This window comes from Mercenaria mercenaria, chromosome 10 (genome assembly GCF_021730395.1).
Source record: "Mercenaria mercenaria strain notata chromosome 10, MADL_Memer_1, whole genome shotgun sequence".
NCBI lineage: Eukaryota > Metazoa > Mollusca > Bivalvia > Venerida > Veneridae > Mercenaria > Mercenaria mercenaria.
In genome coordinates, this window is record NC_069370.1 from 52,389,650 (window position 1) to 52,416,087 (window position 26,438).

Consider the following 26,438-nt stretch of genomic DNA (forward strand, 5'->3'; position numbering starts at 1 on the left):
TGTACATGTTGACATATTTTCTTTGACATCTGATCAGCTACACTATATATTAACCTTTTCCTGCTAAATTTCTAAAATGGACTGATCCATCATTCAATTTGGGCAGTACCACTTATTATTTAAAGGGTTATTCACTGAAAATTTACTGATTGAATAGCAAACAGTGCAGACCATGATCAGACTGCTCAGATCAGACTGCTCAGATGTGCAGTCTGATCTTGGTCTGCACTGGTCACAAAGGCATAATCACTTCCTGCCAGCAGGCTAAAGGGTATACATTACAGTTGAACATGTTCTCAGCAGTTAGCCAAGGGACTGGCCAAAATGGCTACTTATGGCACATTACCACTCAAAGCAGGATTATTTTGGGAGTACAAACTTTGTTTTGGGCACAGGAATTACTAAACTGCTGTTCATAGTATTTCCCACTTACTCAGTACCGATTTTAACTCTGGAAGGAGCAGGATAATATGTATCTGTTCTCTTCAGCAGGCACATTAAAGAATCAAAGAAATCTAAGCTATGTTAGCCAGACATGACTATATCTAACATTTCTGTCTCTCTATCTTGTTCTTGGGGGCTTTAGAGAATGAATTTCTTGCCTGAAGTGGCTGTTAATATGTTAAGCATCTCTAAATGCGATTATCATGAAAGTGGTGCTATAATATTTAAAAAAAAACAAAAAAAAAAAACAAAAAAAAAAACATATTTATAAAATGTGGTCAAAGTACATATAATTGATTTATAAAACATCTTATAGATAAAGTTGTTTCTGATTCAAACTGGTAGATAAAGAAAGGTATATTTTTATTTGTTCACACACCGTGACTAGAAAAATTGTTTCAAATATTCAATGATAACAACTTTTTTATTTCATAAAACTTATATCTGTATACAACATGTATGCAGTAGTCTATATTATACCATCTACTTTAATCAAAAAATTGTTACAAATTGATGTAAACCAAATGTTGCACATCAATCAGACTGATTTGTAACTCTAACCACAATTGTACTGTACTATGATTTCTCAGGTACTCTTAAGATTTGTTTAAAAAAGTCACTGATAATGTTATACCTCTTTCAAGTATAAACTTTATTCCAAGATAATAATTACTTAAATTATTTCTTACAAAGTGTATTTTGTATACAACATGTGTGCAGGATAAACACCTGTCAACGAAAGATGATGAGTTTTAGCAAAAAGAGATGTTTGAATTATCCGAGTTAGACCAAACAAAGTTCGTCTGGAAAATCTATGAGATCCATTAGGAGCTTAGTCCACAACCAAGCAAAGTAATAGGAGGCTTTGTTTGATTGCATCTGTTCATTGGAGGGTAATGGAATGTGCAACTCCTCTCATGCTTAAACAAAATTCTGTTGTAGTAAAATTGAAAGTACTTCCTGATCTGAAATGAAAAGAAAATATAACACTGAGTCATATCCTTGTTCTTTTAAAATTCCTAACATTTGTAGCTAAACTTTAGTTGCCCATACCTTCACTTAAAGAAGTCACACACTTTTATTCCTATTACGAGTCTTCAAAACACAAGAATATCTAGTAACTTTTTTCTGTGAAGTGGCTGTTAAACTGGGTCAGATGATGCTTTTGGGAATGAGAAACGGCAGATAATCATTTGATGCAGCACTTTCAAGAATAAAAAAAAATATACCGGTATTTGAGAAGGATTCAAATTGACTGTTGACAAAACATAACCACTTCGGAAGGCGACCATTAGCTCAAGTTAGATTGTATGAATCATACAGGTATTTAAGTTTAAGTTCCAGGAGTTGGTACTTTTATCTCGATTACTATCAATACCTCTATAGTAATTGTCAGTCATTTATGAACAAATGGGTACCAAGATGTCCGAAGTCAGACTTCGATTTTATGTCTGTAGGGCTAATATTAGGTTTAGAATTAATAACAGTTTACAGATAATAGTCTGGTTTATTGGCATATTTTGGTCAATGATCCTAAACACAACTATAAACCTGTTTAGTTGAAAAATACCAATTCCCTGTCGAGGATAAAACATTGCCCAAGTTGGACGCAATGTAACAGTAGTAGTGTGTTGCAAAATAGTAAATAATTATAGACTGTTGATCCTACTTACTGTTCTTTAGTGCCCACTTCTGGTTATTGGCCTTGACTACAAGATTCTGTCCTGTACAATTTTGTTACTTTTTATAGGCCCAAAGGGATGTATTATGTTATACCCCCAGTGTCCATCCATCTGTCTGTCCGTCCATAAGCAATTTCGTGTCCACTCTGTAACTCTTGAACCCCGTGAAGGATTTTAAAGAAACTTGACACAAGTGTTCACCACACTGAGACGACATGCAGAGCGCATGTTTTGAATGTCTCGCTTCAAGGTAAAGGTCACACTTAGGGGTCAAATGTCATATCAGCTTGTTTCGTGTCCGCTCTGTAACTCATGAACTGCTTAAAGGATTTCAAAGAAACTTGGCACAAATGTTCACCACACCGAGATGACATGCAGAGCATATGTTTGAGATGACTTGCTTCAAGGTCAAGGTCACACTAAGGGGTCAAAGGTAATACATGATTTTGCTTTATGTATATTGCTCTGCATTGCAGTGCTCCTGTTTTTATTTGGCAGATCCCTTTTTAGCTCACCTGAGCCAAAGGCTCATGGTGAGCTTTTGTGACCAATCAATGTCCGTCGTCGTGGTGCGTCGTGTGTCATGTGTCCGTCAACATTTTCTAAAAAAATCTTGAAAACCACTGGGCAGAATTACACCAAACTTCACAGGAATGATCCTTGGGTGGCCCCCTTTCAAAATTATTCAAAGAATTGAATTCAATGCAGAACTCTGATTGCCATGGCAACCAAAAGGAAAAACTTTAAAAATCTTCTTGTCCACAACCACAGGGCCTATGGCTTCGATTTCTGGTGTGTAGCATCATCTAGTGGTCCTCTAACAAGATTGTTCAAATTATCCCCCTAGGGTCAAATATGTCCACGCCCCAGGGGTCCCAAGTTTTACATAGACTTATATAGGAAAAAAAGTTTAAAAATCTTGTCTGAAACCACAAGACTTAGGCCTTTGATATTTTGTTTGTAGCATTGTCTTATGGTCCTCAACCAAAATTGTTCAGATTGTACCCCTGGGGTGAAAAGAGGCCCTGCCCTGGGGGTCCCATGTTTTATATAGACTTATATAGGAAAAAACTTTAAAAATGACTTCTTATCTGAAACCACATGACCTAGGCTTTTGATATTTGGTATGATGCATTGCCTAGTAGTCCTCTACCAAACTTGTTCAAATTATGCCCATGGGGTTAAAAGAGGCCCCACACCGGGGTCACTTAATTGTTATATAGGAAAAAATCTGATCCTATTTCCAAGACTGTTTAATAATAATTACCTGATGACCCTAAGTAATATGATGTCACTTGACTGTGACCTTGACCTGCTGACCTACTTTCTTGTTTTTTAGCTCGACTGTTCGAAGAATAGGGGAGCTATCCTACTCGCGTCAGCGTGAGCGTTACCGTTGGCGTGAGCGTCACACAAATGTTAGTTTGAGTACCACCCAAAATATTTTCAAAGTCCATTGAGTTATTGCTTTCATATTTTGCATACTTGTTTACCATCATGACCCCAGACTGTAAAAAGGAGGAGGCAACTCTATCAAGCAATTCGACTGAATTATGGCCCCTTTTGACTTAGAATAAATGTTAAAGTTTGCGTACCACCCCAAATATTTTCGAAGTCCATTGAGATATTGCTTTCATATTTTGCATACTTGTTTACCATCATGACCCCAGACTGTAAAAAGGAGGAGGCAACTCTATCAAGCAATTTGACTGAATTATGGCCCCTTTTGACTTAGAATAAATGTTAAAGTTTGCGTACCACCCCAAATATTTTCAAAGTCCATTGAGATATTGCTTTCATATTTTGCATACTTGTTTACCATCATGACCCCAGTCTGTAAACAGGAGGAGGCAACTCTATCAAGCATTTTGACTGAATTATGTCCCCTTTTTGACTTAGAATAAATGTTAAAGTTTGCGTACCACCCCAAATATTTTCAAAGTCCATTGAGTTATTGCTTTGATATTTTGCATACTTGTTTACCATCATGACCCCAGTCTGTAAAAAGGAGGAGGCAACTCTATCAAGCATTTTGACTGAATAATGGCCCCTTTTCGACTTAGAATAAATGCTAAATTTTGCGTACCACCCCAAATATTTTCAAAGTCCATTGAGTTATTGCTTTCATATTTTGCATACTTGTTTACCATCATGACCCCAGACTGTAAAAAAGAGGAGGCAACTCTATCAAGCAATTTGACTGAATTATGGCCCCTTTCGACTTAGAATAAATGTTAAAGTTTGCGTACCACCCCAAATATTTTCATAGTCCATTGAGATATTGCTTTCATATTTTGCATACTTGTTTACCATCATGACCCCAGTCTGTAAACAGGAGGAGGCAACTCTGTCAAGCATTTTGACTGAATTATGTCCCCTTTTTGGCTTAGAATAAATGTTAAAGTTTGCGTACCACCCCAAATATTTTCAAAGTCCATTGAGTTACTGCTTTCATATTTTGCATACTTGTTTACCATCATGACCCCAGACTGTAAAAAGGAGGAGGCAACTCTATCAAGCAATTTGACTGAATTATGGCCCCTTTCGACTTAGAATAAATGTTAAAGTTTGCGTACCACCCCAAATATTTTCAAAGTTCATTGAGATATTGCTTTCATATTTTGCATACTTGTTTACCATCATGACCCCTGTCTGTAAACAGGAGGAGGCAACTCTATCAAGCATTGTGACTGAATTATGTCCCCTTTTTGACTTAGAATAAATGTTAAAGTTTGCGTACCACCCCAAATATTTTCAAAGTCCATTGAGTAATTGCTTTCATATTTTGCATACTTGTTTACCATCATGACCCCAGTCTGTAAAAAGGAGGAGGCAACTCTGTCAAGCATTTTGACTGAATTATGTCCCCTTTTTGACTTAGAATAAATGTTAAAGTTTGCGTACCACCCCAGATATTTTCAAAGTCCATTGAGTTACTGCTTTCATATTTTGCATACTTGTTTACCATCATGACCCCAGTCTGTAAACAGGAGGAGGCAACTCTATCAAGCATTTTGACTGAATTATGGCCCCTTTTCGACTTAGAATATGCTTATTGTAATGTTATAGTTTTACTCATAGCTTATATTATACTATCAAGCACTGAGAATAGTCGAGCGTGCTGTCGACTGACAGCTCTTGTAATATTACTTGGCACAAATGTTCCTTAAAGGTCAAGGTCACAATTGGAGGTCACAGGTCAACAGGGTTTTTTTCCTGTCTGGTCCATAACTATGCCATCCATGAAGGGATTTTAATATTACTTGGCATAAATTATAATAAGACTATGTGAAATGCACAACTTTCAGACCCCTAGCTCAAAGTTCAAGGTCACACTTGGCAGTTAAATGTTAACATAGCATGAACAGGGTCTGTTTTGTGTCTGGTCCATAACTCCGCCATTCATTAAGGGTTTTAATATCACTTGGCACAAATATAAGCCATGATGTGTCTTGCGCAAATCCCGGACCCCTAGCTTAAAGGTCAAGATCACAATTGAAGGTCAAAAGTCAAGAGGGCCTTTTTCCTGTCGGGTCCAAAATCTGCCATCCATAAAGGGATTTTAATATTACTTGGCACAAATGTTCCCCATGATCAAATGACGTGTTACGCGCAAAACCCGGATCCCTAGCTCTAAGGCCAATTGGAGGTCAAAGGTTAATAGGTTTTTTTTCCTGTCCAGTTCAGAACTCTGTCATACATCAAGGGATTTTAATATAACTTGGCATAAATGTTCCCAATGATGAGATGACATGTCATGTGCAACACACAGAGCCCGAGCTTAAAAGACAAGGTTACACTTTGAGATCAAAGGTCAATGGGACTTCTCCTGTCCGGTCTATAACTTTATCATGCAAAACAGAATTTAAATATCAGTTTGCACAAACATTCCCCTGGATGAGACAATGTGTTGTGCGCTACACCCGAGCCCTTAGCTGGAAGGTCAAGGTCACACTTGGAAGTCAAAGGCCAAAAGGTCTTTTTTCCTGTCCAGTCTGCAACTCAACAATCCTTAAGGGGATTTTAATATTACTTGGCACAAATGTTCACCACCATGTGACGGAGTATCATGCGCAAGAACCTGATCCCTAGGTCTAAGGTCAAGGTCACACATAGAGGCCACAGGTCAAATACAAGAATGACTGTTCAGAGCAGCTCTTTTTCATGCACAGGATTTTGATGTAACTTGGCAAAAATGTGCACCACCATGAGGCACCCTCGTTAGCAATGCTCAGGTGAGTTATTGTGATCGCTCGATGTCCGATGTCTGTCTGTCGTATGTCAACATTTAGCTTGTGTATGCGTTAGAGGCTGTATTTTTCAACTGACCTTCATGGAATTTTGTCAGAATGATAACCTTGATAAAATCTAGGCCAAGTTCGAAAATGGGTCATCTGGGGTCAAAAACTAGGTCAAATCAAAGAAAAACCTTGTGTATGCGATAGAGGCTGTATTTTTCAATTGATCTTCATGAATTTTGGTCAGAATGATAATCTTGATGACATCTAGGCCAATTTCGAAAATAGGTCATCTGGGGTCAAAAACTAGGTCACTAGGTCAAATCAAAGAAAAACCTTGTGTATGTGATAGAGGCTGTATTTTTCAATTAATCTTCATGAATTTTGGTCAGAATGATTGCCTTGATGAAATCTAGGTCAAATTCCAATATGGGTCATCTGGGTTCAAAAACTAGGTCACTAAGTCAAATCAAAGAAAAACCTTGTGTGTGCAACAGGGGCTGTATTTTTCACCGGATCTTCATGAAACTTGATCAGAATGTTTTTCTGGATGAAATCTAGGTCAAGTTTGAATATGGGTCAACTAGGGTCAAAACTAGGTAACCCAGTCAAATTAAAGAAAAACCTTGTGTATGCAATAGGGGCTACATTTTACGCTGGATCTTCATGAAATTTAATCAGAATGATTGCCTTGATGAAATCTAGGTCAAGTTAGAATATTGGTCATCTGTGTCAAAAACTAGGTCACTAGGTCAAACCAAAGAACATTGTGTATGCAATAGAGACTGTATTTTTCAATTGATCTTCATGAAATTTGGTCAGAATGATAGCCTTGATGAAATTACGGTCATTTTTTGAATATGGGTCATCTGGGGTCGAAAACTAGGTCGCTAGGACAAATCAAAGAGAAGAACGTTTTGCATGTGATAGAGGCTGTATTTTTCAATTGAGGTTCATGAAATTTGGTCAGAATGATTGCCTTGATCAAATCTAGGTCAAGTTTGAATGTAGGTCATCTTGGTTAAAAAACTAGGTCACTATGTCAAATTGAAGAAAATACTTGTTTACACTTGAGACCATATTTTTGGTCCATTCTTAATGAAAATTGGTCAGAATATTTGTTTCCATGAAATCACTAGGTCAAATATGTTTACACTGTTATGGTGTGTTTCTCAGGTGAGCGACCTAGGACCATCTTGGCCCTCTTGTATTTAGAATTACGTCTCTTTGTTTTTACTATAAATACATTTTATATTGTAATTAATTTATTACTGGCCATAGGAAAAAAATCAAGACCAGTTTTCTGTGGTACAACATGCATGTTACATCCAATTTTTAGAAACATTTTGACCCGTCTCTACCTGGTAAAGTGTTACTATAAATAACCTATGACCCCTTTTTGATAATAGGCCAAAAAATGCAATATGAAAACAACTGTAGGTTTTTATATATATAAATTTTTATCCAAGTGTTTTGTTATAACATTTTGTATATAAAGTTGACTATTGTTATATATCATTGACAGATATGTCCATTATGTTTAATACTGGAGTAGAGAAAATTAGTTGCCTTCCAGTAGGGGACTTTGTATTGCATGGCAATACTTCATTCACTTGTTAAGTCTGTGATATGAGTGTGGCACTATTTAAACTGTATGTAATGTAAAGGCTGCCATTCCACCTAAGTTCCTTGAGGCTATACCATTACAGACTTGTTCTCTGCAAGAAACTGACACCTTCCATACATGAATCCAAGATTACGGACATTGGGCTTCAGACATACCATCTGTTATTACATCACAGTATACGCATCTCTGTAAAGTATGGCATGTAAAAGGGTAAGACCTTGGTTTTACTAAAGCTATGTCTGCAAAGTGGCTTGTAAAAGAATAAAGGATAAAAAAACAAAAATATGGGTAAGTGTACTTTAATAACACATTAATCAAAATATAGCATCATGAGGTGCAACAACAATGTAGAAAATGTTCATAAACTTTTGATCATTCATATATATGTAAAAAATGTAAAAAAAATAATTATATGTATAGCTCGGCTGTACCGTGACTACAGCGTCGAGGTGCAATACAAACCTGTAAAATTTAACCTGACCTCCCGGTCTTTCAATACTGGTACTAATGATAAACCCGAACAGAAAATGAGGTTTTTTACCTGTAACTTTTTTATTTCTGCAATTTGTAATCAATGGTCGGTATCAATATAAAGCCTAACATTTGCTGAAAACTTTACATAATTCAAATTTATATTTAGTTAGCAAACTCACACGAAGTGAGGCCCTGAAAGGGGTTTGTAAAATGGGGACTGTACGAAGGTTGACTGATGATAAATTCGACCACTTTGTCATTTACATACTTTTCTTCGTAGTATTGTATTGAAACTTTCCCCAAAAAGCTGCAACAGTCATTCCTGATCAAGTAATGAAAAGTGACCCCATGTCAGGCCATCATGTGGCGACAGTGAGCATGTGCAATAAAACACCCTCTTCCCCAGTAATTTTGGATAAATATTTTTTATACAGATAAATGTAAGTCATTTATTTATACAGAATATTTACCAATTTTGTTTTTATTTACACCAGTTGGTGTTGTAAGTGGAAACTATTAGATGGTGTGTTCAATTTTATAAATAACCGATTGCAATCGAATATTTCCAAGGTGGTCGACTTTATCATCTGTTCGGGTTTATCATCAGTACCAGTAGTGTAAACTCTATTCATCTAAAAGTAGCAGCTATTTGTAGCCGAGTAGAAAGCTACTCTGCTTAAATATACTTTGAAGGACATCATTTCATTGTATGATTTTGTTGCATTATTGGTAACTATAATAAAACCATTTCACTAAACAGAACAGAAAAAGTGGCTTTTATCTGTAATTAACAAAAATGTAATAGGATTTAGTGCTCCACTGAGAAGTTTGTTCAAGATGATCCTTTTTGGGCAAATATGGTACAGCTACTGGGGTCAAAGTTTTACACAAAACAGACTGTTATCAAAGAATAATATGTTTTATTTCCCTCTTGAGGTAAGCAACTTAGGCCCACTTACACTGATATATGAACAGATTTGTAACTTACAAAAAGCTTCCAGATACCAAGAGCAAAAGTGATGCTTTTAGGAACCATTTGGCATGCGTAAAAAAAGTTGTTTTTTAATTAAATTATACTTAACTTCAATAAAATAGCTTGTCTGATAACTTGGTATGTCAACTATCGACCAATCAACTGCTGAGTACAGAAAACATAAATATACGGCTTGACCTAATATGAACCAAACAACATTAAGATTTTTTCATATACTGACCACAAGCGAAAAATCAAGGTACTGATAGTACAGTACTGATGGAAGGTGATTTATGTTAGTACGTGTATGAAAAGAATTCATTCCAAATATGGCACAAGCGCTAACAGCACTTTAATAGTTAGAAACAATACATACAGGATTTACTTCAGCTAACCATAGCATCAATATGATACTGCGATTTTGTGATACAATGTATAAACAGTTACGCATTCAAACCCCCTGTAAAGTAAAAAGATGTTAAGTAAAGATATTAAGTTTCAACAGTATGTTTAGACATTAACGCCAGAAAATAAAACACCAAAATATATCTTAAATTACATGTATTGCATATTTGTCGACATGGAAGTATTACTCCTGTTACAAAGACTTAATTACATTGTTTTAAATACTAGTACATATTATTGCTTCTTTTGTCATGCGATCAAAATATCGTGTAATATGGCTTTTGAAATATTTAACAAATCCATTACTCAATCAAAGTCAAAATAGACCTTTGTAAATACAAGATACAAATACTTGCAATTCCGTGGAATGTAAATTTTAGAAACACATAATGTTTAACCATTAAAAACCAATTTGCAATTGCTCCACAGATTGGCAGTAAGTGAAACTGACAAATGTAGCTTTTAAGTGTTTCAGAAGGAAACATTTCAGCTCACATCCACAAATGATTTTGTTTCTTAGAAGATATTTTAATCACTACTAGTCCCAAGATGCAAATAAAATATTACATGTATTCAGTAGAAAATTGCTTATTCTTCCACCCAAATTATTTTTCCAAAATGTAACCACTAGAATGTACAGTATAAAACACCTTTTCACAATCACTAACAAAAACTTATCGGATATTTTGAAAATTTTAAAAAGTTTAGAATGAGATATATTATTAATGGTATTGCCTTATATTTGAAGAGAATCATAGAATAGGTAAATTAAAAGTTTGGTCACATTCTACAAGGTTATGTTCAAAATTGGAATGCCTTTAAATTGGATTCTGTTTTTGCTAAAACTATTGGCAATGAGAAAATGAATAAATGTGATGTTCTCTTTGCAGTAACTGGAAAATAATAAAAAAAGGAAAAACAAATTTGTAAGGCCATTTTCATTTTTGTTCAGTGTATGTTTTCACATTCTGTAAGACAAGACCTCTGTACAAGCATGTCCTTCCATACTGCTTTAAGCACAGTTTAAAAATTTCTATATACATTTTCAGTCCAACTGCATTCACTCGAACTTAAAACTGCTTTAAGCACAGGTTAAAATCTTCTATATACATTGTACAGTCCAACTGCATTCACTCAAACTCACACGACCTGCAGAGATTTGTTTGAACTATTGACATTTTGAGCTAACTGAGATTTCTATACTGGCATACATATTTAAGTCAAACTATTTAACGATACTTGATTCTATTATAAAATTTTAAGCTTATTCAAAATAACCATAAATATACCATCAATATAAAATCAATATTAAAATGCGTTAAGTCAGAAAGTACATTGAGTGAATATAACAAAATTTTAGGCAGTTAAACTTTCTATTGGCAATTACCTTTACTTTTGTGTAAAGTTTTCACTCAAGAAATGTGTGAACTATTTGTCATATTTTGTTGTTGGATCCAAAAGGTATCATCTACACTATAAGTAATCATCATAACTAGATGTACTGTTGGAGAGTTTGAGCCATCAGGATTCCAGTAATTCAAGGTAGAATAGTAACTTAAACAAAGCGATTTTGCCAGGACCTGAGTTTGAGTGAAGGGAGATATCAAATGATCCAAATGCGAGTGAATAAAATAGGACTATATATATTTACAGTAACAACTTCCATGTAAATATAGTTCACCACCTTCTGAGCATAATTATGTATAGTATAGCACATGTGTAAAAATTTTCATGTCTTTCTTGTGTATTGTTAAGGAAAGACTAATGTCACATTAAATTTATCACAGGAAGCCTGTACTCCCAACTCATGAAGGCTGGATTCCACACAGAAGATTGGCTGGCAATGCTTTATCTGAAAGAAAAAAAACCCACAAAGTTACAGCCCTTATCAAATATAATGAAAAGTCAGGGAAAAGCAAAGCCTTAATCATTGTGCTTATGTGTCTAAATCACTTTCCAAAGCTTCCACTGTGAAAGGCCTTTTGTGATATCTCATCACAACTATCTAAACTATTCAATCATGAAAGCAAATTTCATCTTTAAACTTATGCCTTCCCACAGACACTATTCAGAAGATTAAAAAAGTAAACTGTTAGCAGGGCTTTGGATTAATACTAGCCAACATGTATAGGTGGGACCCACCACTCTAAGGCAGAAGGGCTCGAAATATGAAGTCTGGCTCACCCTTAAAGTTTTGAAAAACTTTAAGTCAAACATACATTTGTACTATTATTTTGTACTATTATTTGGGTGTAACTGACATCCTAATTATCCTGTTACTAGATATACTGTAATACTGATTTTCATTTTTTTCCCATGCAAATTTCAGATAGATTTTGCAGTGATACAAATTTACACTGAATTAACAGTGAAAAGCTGCTTGGCTGAGTATCAATGGCTTGGACAATTCATGTGGTCCAAAGCTGTTTTTCCTACATTTTCTATATCAGAATTGTTCAAAACCCTGTTTTAATCAAGCAATATGTTATCACCTTGCAACCTTGAGCAAATGGTGTTTTACTGTGTATCATACTACAGTCTATATGCCTCCAATTCTAGATTGGAATTTTAATTATTCACTGGGTACAATTTCAGGGAATGACTTAACCACTGAATGCTTGAAAACTAGTCTCCAAGACAATTAATGAAAATTTGATTACAGTGAAACACAGCTCGCTCGAGGTCGCATGGGGATGAGCAAAATGCTCGAGTTATCTATGGTTTAGAGCGACCCGAACATTGACCAACATACGAAGAAAATAGAAGTTTGTTCGGGACCATTTCAGAGGAAACGGTAATGCGTAATAATGACACACACATGACATTTTCAAACAACGTATTACAAACGTTAACTATGATAGACGTTTCAATATGTAATTTGTAAATGGCACATGTGAAGAAACAACTAAGACTTTTTTCTGTATTTATCAACAAGTGCAGATAGAAATTAGATTCTCATTCAGCGTATACTAGTATATAATAGGACATGCAAAAAAACCCCACAATATTAAAATCTCATGAATAATTATCTTCTCAATCCCGCAGAAAACATGTAATAAGTAAGAACATACTTGCTTTAATCTAAACCAAACAGTAATCGATCAATTAAATTAAAACAAGGCAGTCTGAAAGACAGCTAAATCCCCCGCCACTGCTATGGATAGTGAAAGGGTACACCTTCGATTTTAGCTGTGACCTTGACCTTGAACTGACATGGCTGACTCATGAATTCTGCACAGCGTCTTGATGAGGTGATCATTTGACCAAAGTTTCATGAAAATCCTTCAAGGGGTTTAGGAGATACAGAGCTGAAACCTTTGACCTTCAGTTGTGACCTTGACCTTGAGTTGACATGGCTGACTCATGAGTTCTTGATGAGGTGATCATTTGACCCAAGTTTGATGAAAATCCTTCAAGGGGTTAAGGAGATGCAGAGTGGACACCAAATGGAAGGCTCAAACCTTCGACCCTTAGTTGTGACCTTGACCTTGAGCTGGCATGGTTGACTCATAATTTCTGCACATCGTTCTGATGAGGTAATCATTTGACCCAAGTTTTATAAAATTCCTTCAAGGGGTTTAGGAGATACAGAGCGGACATGAAATGGAAGGGTCAAACCTTTGACCTTCAGTTGTGACCTTGACCTTGAGCCGACATGGCTGACTCATAAGTTCTGCACATCGCCTTGATGAGGTGATCGTTTGACCCAAGTTTGATGAAAATCCTTTAAGGGGTTTAGGAGATATACAGCGGACACAAAATGGAAGGCTCAAACCTTTGACCCTTAGTTGTGACCTTGACCTTGAGCCGGCATGGCTGAGTCATGGGTTCTGCACATCGTCTTGATGAGGTGATCATTTGACCCAAGTTTTATAAAATTCCTTCAAGGGGTTTAAGAGATATAGAGCGGACACAAAATGGAAGGCTCAAACCTTTGACCTTGAGTTGTGACCTTGACCTTGAGCCGGCATGGCTGACTCATGAATTCTGCACATCGTCTTGATGAGGTGATCATTTGACAAAAGTTTTATAAAATTCCTTCCAGGGGTTTAGGAGATATAGAGCGGACACAAAATGGCAGGCTCAAACCTTTGACCTTGAGTTGTGACCTTGACCTTGAACAGACAAGGCTGACTCATGGGTTCTGCACATCGTCTTGATGAGGTGATCATTTGACCCAAGTTTCATGAAAATCCTTCAAGGGGTTTAGGAGATATGGACCGGACACGATTTTGTTACGGACGGAAGGACGGAAAGACGGACGGAAGGACGGACGAATGGACGCAGACCATTCCTATAATCCTTCCGCCACGGCTGGGGATTGATAAAAACAAGAGCACTGCAATGCAGAGCAATATACACAAAGCAAAGTCATATATGACCTTTGACCCTTAAGTGTGACCTTGACCTTGAAGCGAGTCACCCGAAACATGCGCTCTGCACATCGTTACAATTTGGTGAACATTTCTGCCAAGTTTCTTTGAAATCCTTCCAGCAGTTCAAGAGTTACAGAGCGGACATGAAACAAACTGATATGACTTTTGAACTCTAAGTGTGACCTTGACCTTGAAGCAAGTCATCCGGAACATGCGCTCTGCAAGTTGTCTTGGTGTGGTGAAGATTTGTGTCAAGTTTCTTTGAAATCCTTCAAGGGGTTCAAGAGTTACAGAGCGGACACAAAACAAACTGATATGACCTTTGACTCCTAAGTGTGACCTTGACCTTGAAGAGAGACATCCAAAACATGCGCTCTGCACATCGTCTCGGTGTGGTGAACATTTGTGTCAAGTTCCTTGAAATCCTTCAAGTGGTTCAAGAGTTACAGAGCGGACACAAAATTGCTAATGGACAGACGGACGGACAGACGGACACCAGCGTCATAACATAATACGTCCCTTCCGGCGTATAAAAAGAAAGAGATCGGCTGGGACCACATGAATTGCTCAAGCGAGCCCGGGTGCTTGAGTCATCAATGCTCGAGCAAGCGGTGTTTCACTGTATATCAAACAGTGGAATATATTCTTTTTATCCTCAGTTGAAAGGATAAGTCATACTTACCTATCTGTTTCGGATATGGCAAGTTGAGCTCTTGCATAATTTTCACAAAAGCTTCCTTACTCTTTGTAAGACGTGGGTTGAATTGTTTTTCTTCCCCTACTGTTGAAACGGTTTGTCCTGTTAACACAAATGTTATAATCATTATGATAACAGAAATTAACAAGAGGGCCATGATGGCCCTATATCGCTCACCTGTTATCATTGCACTTGAGGACAAGAAGGTCCTCAGAAAAAATATCTAAGCCCAAAGGACAGGAACAACAAAGGGAAGAAATTTAACCAAAAAGAAAAAAAAATCTTACAAGGTATAGATATCTTAAAATACACCTAAAAATTGGGGGTACCATCCATGTTGTACCACAGAAAACTGGTCTCGTGTTTTCCCTACGGCCAATAATAAAAAAGTTACTAAAAATAAGCTATTTATAGTAAAGTAAAAGGGAAGTAATTAAAAAAAATATTGTAAGTGGACAAAAGAAGGATCTGCCAAATAAATCTGTTGACATAAATGAAATTTCAGATTAGTATCTTCAGTAGTTATGGAGATATAACAATTTTAATTTGAAATAAAGGAAGGTAATTTGACATAAAATCAGTCCATAGTTATCTACCCTGATTGTCTCAGTCCAACTAATAACAATAATGAAATTTCAAATAAGTCCTGTAAGTACTTACTGATATAAATCCATTTTGATTCCAATCAGGGGAGGTAATCAGATATAAAATAACTCTGAAACTCACGATTGGATCTGATTTGTCATGGAATCCAAGATTTATTGTTGTTGAAGATATTTTGGAAGTTTGTATCAAATAAAACCATAAATGAAGTCTCCATATGGCTGCAAAAGCCAAAATAGCCAATTTTGGACCTTTAAGGGGCCATAACTCTGGAACCCATGATGGAATCTGGCCAGTTGAAGAAAGGAAGCAAGATCTTGTGGTGATACAAGTTGTGTGCAAGTTTGGTTAAAAACAAATCATAAATTATGCTGCTATTGTGCAGACAAGGTCAAAATAGCTAATTTTGGCCCTTTCAGGGGCCATAATTCTGGAACCCATTATGGGATCTGGCCGGTTCAAGAAAGGAACCGAGATCTTATGGTGACACAAGTTCTGTGCAAATTTGATTAAATTCAAATCATAAATGAAGCTGCTATTGTGCAGACAAGGTCAAAATAGCTAATTCTGGCCCTTTCAGGGGCCATCACTCTGGTACCCATAATGGAATCTCGCCAGTTCAAGAAAGGAACCGAGATCTTATGGTGATACAAGTTGTGTGCCAGTTTGGTTAAATTCAAATCATAAATGAAGCTGCTATTGTGCAGACAAGGTCAAAATAGCTAATTCTGGCCCTTTCAGGGGCCATAACTCTGGAACCCATAATGGGACCTGGCCATCTATATAATATAAGTCCACAATAAACTCTTTACCAGGTAGAGATAGGTCAAAATACACCTAAAAATTGGATGTAACATGCATGCTGTACCACAGAAAAGTGGTCTCCATTTTTCTCTACTGCCAGTAATAAAAAAGTTACAATAAAATCTATTTATAGTAACAACAAAGGGACGTAATTCTAAAAACAAGGGTGCCTCATGGTGGTGAACATTTGTTCCAAGTTACATCAAAATCCCTCCATGCATGAAGAAGAAATGTTCCGTAAAAAGTCATTCTTGAATTTGACCTTTGACCTCTAAATATGACCTTGACTTTAGATCTAGGGACCTGGTTCTTGCGCATGACATGTTGTCTCATCCAGGGGAATATTTGTGCCAACTGATATCTAAATCCTGCTTTGCATGACAAAGTTATAGACCGGACAGGAAAAAAATCCTCTTGACCTTTGATCTCAAAGTGTGACCTTGACCTTTAAGCTAGGGTACCGGGTGTTGCGCATGACACGTCGTCTCATCATGGGAAACATTTGTGCCAAGTAATATTAAAATCCCTTCATGGATGGCACAGTTATGGAAGGGACAGGAAAAAAACTCTGTTGACCTCTGACCCCCAATTGTGACCTTGACCTTTGAGCTAGGGGTCCGGGATTTGCGCATGACACGTCGTCTCATCATGGGGAACACTTGTGCTAAGTGATATTAAAATCCCTTAATGAATGTCAGAGTTATGGACCGGACACGAAACAGACCCTGTTCATGCTATGTTAACATTTGACTGCTTAGTGTGACCTTGACCTTTGAGCTAGGGGTCTGAAAGTTGTGCATGACACATCGTCTTATTATGAGGTACATTTCTGCCAAGTAATATTAAAATCCCTTCATAGATGGGAGAGTTATGGACCGGACAGGAAAAAAGCCTTGTTGACCTTTGACCTCCAATTGTGACCTTGACCTTTAAGCTAGGGGTCCGGGTTTTGCGCATGACACGTCGTCTCATCATGGGGAACATTTGTGCCAAGTAATATTAAAATCCCTTCATGGATGGGAGAGTTATGGACCGGACAGGAAAAAAGCCCTGTTGACCTTTGACCTCCAATTGTGACCTTGACCTTTGAGCTAGGGGTCCGGGATTTGCGCATGACACATCATCTCATCATGGGGAACATTTGTGCCAAGTAATACTAAAATCCCTTCAAGGATGGGAGAGTTGTGGACCGGACAGGAAAAAAGCCCTGTTGACCTTTGACCTCCAATTGTGACCTTGACCTTTGAGCTAGGGGTCCGGGTTTTGCGCATGACACGTCGTCTCATCATGGGGAACATTTGTGCCAAGTAATATGAAAATCCCTTCATGGATGACAGAGTTATGGACCGGACACGAAATTGCGGACGGACGGACGGACAGACGGACGGACGGAATGACGGAAAAGTGCATTCCTATAGTCCCCGAAACTGGTTTTCAGCCAGTAGGGGACTAATAAAATCATAAATGAAACCACTATCGTGCAGACGGACGGACGCACGGACGGACGGACGACGGACAACGGACGAAGGGTGATCACAAAAGCTCACCTTGTCACTATGTGACAGGTCTATGTGACAGGTAAGCTAAAAATAACAATCTTCATACTTAATCCCCATATCTCAGTACTTTGTTTTTGATTATTTAGATATAAAGAACCAAGTGTTTGGTTTTTAGGCTTATTAACAAAACCTTCATGCTTGGTGTCATGACTTTGGGATAAAAAGATGTTTATAAATTATGTGGACTGTATATATATAGACTCTATGTATATAGAATAGTAACAAACAAGAGCTGTCACTAATGGTGACAAATGCCCCCACAGCGCCTTGACCTTTGACCTGGTGACCTTGACCTTTGACCTTGTGACCCCAAAATCAATAGGGGTCGTGTACTCAGTAAGTACTATCAGCAAGTGAAGTTTGAACTTCCTGCGTGCAGTGGTTTGCGAGAAAGTGCCTTCATGCAAAAAGTTAACATTGGCCCCTGTGACCTTGACCTTTGACCTGGAGACCCCAAAGTCAGTAGGGGTTGTGTACTCAATAAGTACTATCAGCATGTGAAGTTTGAAGGTCCTTGGTGCAGTGGTTCGCAGGTAAAGTGCCTTCATGCAAAAAGTTAACATTGGCCCCTATGACCTTGACCTTTGACCTGGTGACCCCAATGTCAATAGTGGTCGTGTACTCAACAAGTACTATCAACATGTGAAGTTTGAAGGTCCTGTGTGCAGTGGTTCGCGAGTAAAGTGCCTTCATGCAAAAAGTTAACACTGGCCACTGTGGCCTTGACCTTTGACCTGGCCCCGTGTTCACAAAACATTTTTCGATCTCAGCTGAGTTTGAGATTGAAATTTTATAATTAGTTTTACTAAAACTTCAAGACTTAATTCCAATTGAAACTGCCCATCAATAATGAAAGGTCATTTGAAAATAGTTATTAACTTAAAATTTAGTTTTAAACAGGCTATTTAGATATAAATGACAAATAAAGTTTCATTATCAAACTCAGCTGAGACTGAAAATGTTTTGTGAACACGGGGCCTGGTGACCCCAATGTCAGTAGGGATTGTGAACTCAATAAGTACTATCAGCATGTGAAGCTTGAAGGTCCTGGGTGCAGTCGTTCGCGAGTAAAGTGCCTTCATGCAAAAGTTAACGTTGGCCTTCATGCAAAAAGTTTACATTGTGACGAACGAACGGACAGATAGTGGAAAACTAATATGCCCCCCTCCCTTCAGGGGCATAAAAAACAACGACACATAACTGCTAAGAATATTTTTCTGAACATTTTTTCCTAACATGCACCACGCACAAATAATGTTGGCACTTATCACTCATGTGAAGTTCCAATACATTTTGTGCAAGGGATCGGGGAAATTAGGAGCGCACAAGATTGCATATAGACTCTATGTATATAGCATAGTAACACTAACAAGAAACAAAGTCCCATAACTCTGCAGAATATTTATCTAAAAGAACATAACATGCACCGTGCACAACTAGGATTGGTACTGATCATTTGTGCAAAGTTTCATTTAATTGTGTGCAAGGATTCGGGAGATTGAGCATGCACAAGATTGCATATACAGACTCTATTTATATAGTACAGTAACAAAAAACAAAGTCCCATAACTCTACAGAATATTTATCTAAAAGAGTGTAACATGCACCATGCACAACTTGGATTGATATTGATCACCTGTGCGAAGTTTTCTTTGATTGTGTGCAAGGGTCAGGAGATTTGGCATGCACAAGATTGCATATGCAGACTGTATAGTACAGTAACAAAAAACGAAGTCCCATAATTCTACAGAATATTTATTTAAAAGAACGTAACATGCACCATGATCAGTTCTGTGAAGTTTCATTTAATTGTGTGCAAGGGTTCGGGAGATTAGGTGCGCATAAAGGGCCATAATTCTGATACAAGAGGGCCATGATGGCCCTATATCGCTCACCTGTTATCATTGCACTTAAAGACAAGTCTTCAAGGTCAAAAGATCATAATAAAAATCAATCAAAAGAATTATGAGAAAATATAGTTGAAATTTTCTTAAAGTAACTATAAAAACAAGATTTGAAAACTTTTTGTAGAGGTCCACCAGGCAATGCTTCATGTCAAATATCTAAGATCTAGGCCTTCTGGTTTATTTTTAGAATTTTTAAAAAAAAATTCTTATGTAAAATCAAGTGACCCCTAGGGCAGAGTCAATTTTGACCCCGGGGGACATGATTTGAACAAATTTTGTAGAGGTCCACTAGGCAATGCTACAAGTGAAATATCTAGGCTCTAGGCATTCTGGTTTATTTTTAGAAATTTTTTGAAGATTTTCCTATGTAAAATCATGTGACCCCTGGGGCTGGGTCAATTTTGATCCAGGGGGTCATGATATGAACAAATTTGTAGAGGTCCACTAGGTAATGCTACACGTGAAATATCTAAGCTCTAGGCCTTCTGGTTTATTTTTAGAAAATTTTTGAAGATTTTCCTATGTAAAATCAAGTGACCCCTAGGGTGGGGTCAATTTTGACCCCCAGGTCATAATTTGAACAATTTTAGTGGAGGTCCACTAGTCAATGCTACATGTCAAATATCTAAGCTCTAGGGCTACTGGTTTTTGAGAAGAAGATTTTTTAATATTTTCCTATGTAAAATCAAGTGACCCCTGGGGTGGGGTCAATTTTGACCCCGGGGGTCATGATTTGAACAAATTTTGTAGAAGTCCACTTGGCAATGCTACATATCAAATATCTAAGCTCTAGGGCTTCTGGTTTTTGAGAAGATTTTTTAAGATTTTCTTATGTAAAATCAAGTGAACCCTGGGGCGGGGTCAATTTTGACCCCGGGGTCATGATTTGAACAAAATTGGTAGAAGTCCACTAGGCAATGCTTCACACCAAATATCTAAGCTCTAGGGCTTCTGGTTTATGAGAAGAAGATTTTTAAAAATTTTCCTTTCGGTTGTCATGGCAACCAGAGTTCTGCATGGAATTCAATTCTTTGAATAATTTTGAAAGGAGGCTACCCAAGTATCATTCTTGTGAAGTTTGGTGTAATTCTGCCCAGTGGTTTTCAAGAAGAAGATTTTTTTTACAAATTGTTGACGGACGACGGACAACGCACGACGGACATCAAGTGGACACAATAGCTCACCTTGTTACTTCGTGACAGGTGAGCTAAAAATGCAGGTTAGAGTTATGGTTCTTGGTCTACTTACTCTCCTAATGATGATAAACAAATATGCAAAATTTGAAAGCTGTGGCTCTTTAGAGAAAAAGTGAACCTAACCAAAAACTTTAAACAAGAAAATCAAAATTTCTAAGTATAAACAAGAGGGCCATGATGGCCCTATATCGCTCACCTGTTATCATTGCACTTAAGGACAAGTCTTCAAGGTCAAAAGATCATAACAGAAATCAATCAAAAGAATTAGGAGAAAATATAGTTGAAATTTTCTTTAAGTAACTTTAAAAACAAGATTTGAAAACTTTTTGTAGAGGTCCACTAGGCAATGCTACATGTCAAATATCTAAGCTCTTCTGGTTTATTTTTAGAAAATTTTGAAGATTTTTCTATGCCCATGGGGCAGGGTCAATTTGACCCCAGGGGTCATGATTTGAATAAACTTTGTAAAAGTCTACTAGGCAATGCTACATGTCAAATATCTAAGATATAGGCCTTCTGGTTTATTTTTAGAATTTTTTTTAAAGATTTTCCTATGTAAAATCAAGTGACCCCTAGGGCGGAGTCAATTTTGACCCCGGGGGACAAGGTTTGAATAAATTTTGTAGAGGTCCACTAGGCAATGCTACATGTCAAATATCTAGTCTCTAGGCCTTCTAGTTTATTTTTAGAAAATTTTTGAAGATTTTCCTATGTAAAATCAAGTGACCCCTGGGGCGGGGTCAATTTTGACCCAGGGGATCATGATATGAACAAATTTTGTAGAGGTCCACTAGGTAATGCTACATGTGAAATATCTAAGCTCTAGGCCTTCTGGTTTAATTTTAGAAAACTTTTGAAGATTTTCCTATGTAAAGTCAAGTGACCCCTAGGGCGGGGTCAATTTTGACCCCCGGGTCATAATTTGAACAACTTTAGTAGAGATCCACTAGGCAATGCTACATGTCAAATATCTAAGCTCTAGGGCTTCTGGTTTTTCAGAAGAAGATTTTTTAAATATTTTCCTATGTAAAATCAAGTGACCCCTGGGGCGGGGTCAATTTTGACCCCGGGGGCCATGATTTGAACAAATTTTGTAGAGGTCCACTAGGCAATGCTACATGTGAAATATCGAAACTCTAGGCCTTCTGGTTTATTTTTAGAAATTTTTTGAAGATTTTCCTATGTAAAATCAAGTGACCCCTGGGGCGGGGTCAATTTTGACCCCGGGGTCATGATTTGAACAACTTTAGTAGAGGTCCACTAAGCAATGCTACATGTGAAATATCTAAGCTCTAGGGCTTCTGGTTTTTGAGAAGAAGATTTTTTAAGATTTTCGTATGTAAAATCAAGTGACCCCTGGGGCGGGGTCAATTTTGACCCCGGGGTCATGATTCGAACAAATTTGGTAGAGGTCCACTAGGCAATGCTTCACACCAAATATCTAAGCTCTAGGGCTTCTGGTTTTTGAGAAGAAGATTTTTGAAGTTTTTCCTTTCGGTTGCCATGGCAACCAGAGTTCTGCATGGAATTCAATTCTTTGAACAATTTTTGTAGAGCTTCACCCAAGGAACATTCCTGTGAAGTTTGGATGAAATTGGCTTAGTGGTTTATGAGGAGATGTTGTTTAAAGGAAAGTGTGGACGGACGGACGGACGGACGGACGACGGACGGACGGACGACGGACGGACGACGGACGGACGCCGGACGGTGAGCGATCACAATAGCTCACCCCGAGCACTTTGTGCTCAGGTGAGCTAAAAAGGGCAATAGTTCTAACAAAATGCATAGCAGAGTTATGGATCTTGGATTATTTAGTCAACTAATGATGATAAACAAGTGTGCAAAGTTTCAAAGCTGTAGCTCCTGAAGTGTTTGAGAAAAAGTGGACTTATACAAAAATTTTAACCTATGCGATGATCAAGTGATGACTGAGGACAGTTTGACCCAAACAAATTTTTTTAATCCATTCTCAAATGTAGTTACTCAGAACCAGTTAACATACAAAGCTAAACAAAACCTGGGATGTGAACGCAGACATACATGTGTGGGTGAGTGCAATAGCCCTACTTTTCTTTATATAGTCAAGCTACAAAGATTGCTATGCATGTCGAAGGCATGGCCCAGGCAAGACCTTATATAACCTTTGACTTCCAAATATGGCATTAGAGATCTCGTATCTGCGTCTGACAGTCCATCTCACTGAGGTAAACATTTATGCCAAATATAAAAAAATTTGCTCCATGCATGTCAAAGTTACTGTATTAATTACTATGCACAAAATGGGAATGGATGGATGCAAGCACTTACACACATATACTGAACAGCTAATCTGACAGTAATGTCGAGCTCAATACAAGTGTTTTTGAATGATCAAACAGACTTGCAGAGCTTCAAAACCAGCAAAACCATCTACCTGTCAAGTGTGAGGAAAAACTTATTTAAACATGCAGGGAATCTTACCTGTATAATCATGAGCTGGGTACATAAAAAAGTGAGAAGGTAAACTGAAAATCTTCTTGTGAACCGAGTCATACAGCCTTCCTGAGTCACCTGAAGTATACAAGTTTATGATATAAACAGAATAATTGAGCTGCATCATGAGAAATTCAACATAGTGCATTTACGACCAGCCTATTCATTCGTGCAGTCTGGTGAGGATCCATGCTGTTCACTAATGGTTACTCTAATTGCAATAGGCTTTGAAAATGAACAGCATGGATCCTGATAAGACTGTGCAGACGTGCAGGCTGGTCTGGATCCATGCTGGTCACAAACGCACTATGTATATTTTCACATGATGAGGCTCATAGTTCTTTGTTTCAGTGTAATATCCAAATATTTTTCACCAATTAAAACACCAGATGCAATATCTTCAAGTGTGGTATAACCAAGAGTGAAAATGTAGCACATCTGACATTTTCACAATGACATTTCATTCATTGAAAGATACATCAAAAAAAGTTATATTCCAACTTAGACTTAGTACCTTTGAACTGAAATAAAATTAATCTCTGTATAAGGTACATAATTTTTTATCAGTTAGGCTGAAAACAGAGAACTGTAAACAGTTATCTTACCTTGCTGAAAATCTGTTCTACCACATCCTCGAATCAGTACAGCATCACCAGTAAATACCATTCCTTTTTCATGCCAAACATACGACATGCATCCTATAAATGAAACATATATATCTTAGCTGTTTGAGATTTATTTATCCCATTATGTAAAGTCAGAAGAGAAGGACTGTCTCCAGAAATATCATCACAGGAAGCATTTGCCTCACCTAAGATTGGATTCAAAAACTCTGGATTTATCGTCTCCTGTTCTATCTACTAAGTTTATCAGGCTAGCTTCTATAAAGAAATTTTACACTGGATAAAAATTCTCCATATTTATTTTTAGCACAATATTTATATGTCAACAATCCAATCTGGATTTACCCCTTAACCTGCTAAACTAGATGATGCTTTTGATGAAAAGCGCATTTCTTCCCAAATGAATAGTCATATAGACTAGAAGTCAACAGTGGACAGCAGCGAAAGTCAAGGAGACACTGATGGTTGGCTGGAATAGGGCTCATCTACTTGGCATGTCCAATCATATCACTACGTTTCAACATTCTGGGCCTAGTGGTTCTCAAGTTATGAATTTGAAACAGTTCTCCATGTTCAGGCCCCTGTGACCTTGACCTTTGATGGAGTGACCAGAAAATCAGTAGGGGTCATCTACTCTGAATGTCCAATCATCCGACTAAGTTTCAACATTCTGGGTCAAGTGGTTCTCAAGTTATTGAATGGAAAGAGTTTTCTATGTTCAGCCCCTTCAGGCTGTCTAGCATACCCCGACAAAAAATTAGGGCTAATTTTAGGGCAATTTGTACAAAAAAATAGGGCTAAAATTAGGAATTTGGTACAATTTTAAGGAAATTTTAGGGCTAAATTTAGGAATTTTCAAATTAAAATACGGACTTTAAAGACCATGTAATGTGCTTACCTTTATGTGATTGACATAAAAGTAACTCAGAAATAGTGCTTTATTTACAGAAAAGACGTCTCCTAGCTTTCCACTGTTTTGAACTGTGCTAAATTGTTTTTTTCTGAATTAGAAGAAGTTTTAAACAACATTTAAAACATTTTCTCTTTTTGATCATTGCAAAAAAGTTAAAAAATTAGGAATCTTTGTGAAAAAATAGGGCCTTTTTAGGAATTTCCTTTGATTTTTTTAAAACAAGAGGACCATGATGGTCCTGAATCGCTCACCTCTTCCCACACGATCCAGTTTGAGAATGACGTCGTTTTTTCTATTATTTGACATAGTGACCTAGTTTTTGAGCTCATGTGACCCAGTTTTGAACTTGACCTAGATATTATCAAGATAAAAATTCTGACCAATTTTCATGAAGATCCATTGAAAAATATGGTCTCTAGAGAGGTCACCAGGTTTTTCTATTATTTGACCTATGGACCTAGTTTTCGAAGATACGTGACCCTGTTTTGAACTTTACCTAGATATCATCAAGGTGAACATTCTCACAAATTTTCATGAAGATCTCGTGAAAAATATGGCCTTTAGAGAGGTCACAAGGTTTTTCTATTTTTATATCTACTGGCCTAGTTTTTGATCGCACGTGACCCAGTTTTGAAACTGACCTAGATATCATCAAGGTGAACATTCAGATCAATTTTCATGAAGATCCATTGAAAAATATGGCCTCTAGAGAGGTCAAAAGATTTTAATAATTTTAGACCTACTGACCTAGTTTTTGACCGCAGTTGACCCAGTTTCAAACTTGACCAAGATATCATCAAGATGAACATTCAGATCAACTTTCATACAGATCCCATGAAAGGTATGGCCTCTAAAGAGGTCACAAGGTTTTTTTATTATCTGACCTACTGACCTAGTTTTTTAAGGCACGTGACCCAGTTTCAAACTTGACCTAGATATCATCAAGGTGAACACTCTGACCAATTTTCATGAAGATCCATTCAAGGGTATAGCCTCTAGAGAGGTCACAAGGTTTTTCTATTTCAAGACCTACTGACCTAGTTTTTGATCGCAGTTGACCCAGTTTCAAACTTGACCTATACATCATCAAGATTAACATTCAGACCAACTTTCATACAGATCCCATGAAAAATATGGCCTCTATAGAGGTCACGTTTTTTCATTATTTGACCTACTGACCTACTTTTTGAAGGCACGTGACCCACTTTCGAACTTGACCTACATATCATCAAGATGAACATTCTGACCAATTTTTATAGAGATCCATTCATAAGTATGGCCTCTAGAGAGGTCACAAGGTATTTCTATTTTTAGACCTACTGACCTAGTTTTTGACCGCACATGACCCTGTTTCAAACTTGACCTAGATATCATCAAGATGAACATTCAGACCAACTTTCATACAGATCCCATGAAAAATATGGCCTTTAGAGAGGTCACAAGGT

At 37.3% G+C, this 26,438-nt stretch overlaps 1 protein-coding gene across 1 annotated transcript in view; it reads right to left on the bottom strand.

Annotated features, from left to right (window-relative positions):
• Positions 1 to 8,274: 8,274 nt before the first annotated feature.
• LOC123561562 (persulfide dioxygenase ETHE1, mitochondrial-like) overlaps positions 8,275 to 26,438 on the bottom strand; it is a 40,555-nt gene continuing 22,391 nt past the window's right edge. Inside the window, exons 4-7 of the mRNA XM_045354026.2 lie at positions 24,063 to 24,155; positions 23,446 to 23,535; positions 14,902 to 15,018; positions 8,275 to 11,695 (exon numbers count right to left, since the gene is read on the bottom strand). Of these exons, the coding sequence (XP_045209961.2) occupies positions 11,649 to 11,695; positions 14,902 to 15,018; positions 23,446 to 23,535; positions 24,063 to 24,155 (347 nt within the window). The 3' untranslated portion in view covers positions 8,275 to 11,648. The remainder of the gene's footprint in view (positions 11,696 to 14,901; positions 15,019 to 23,445; positions 23,536 to 24,062; positions 24,156 to 26,438) is intronic.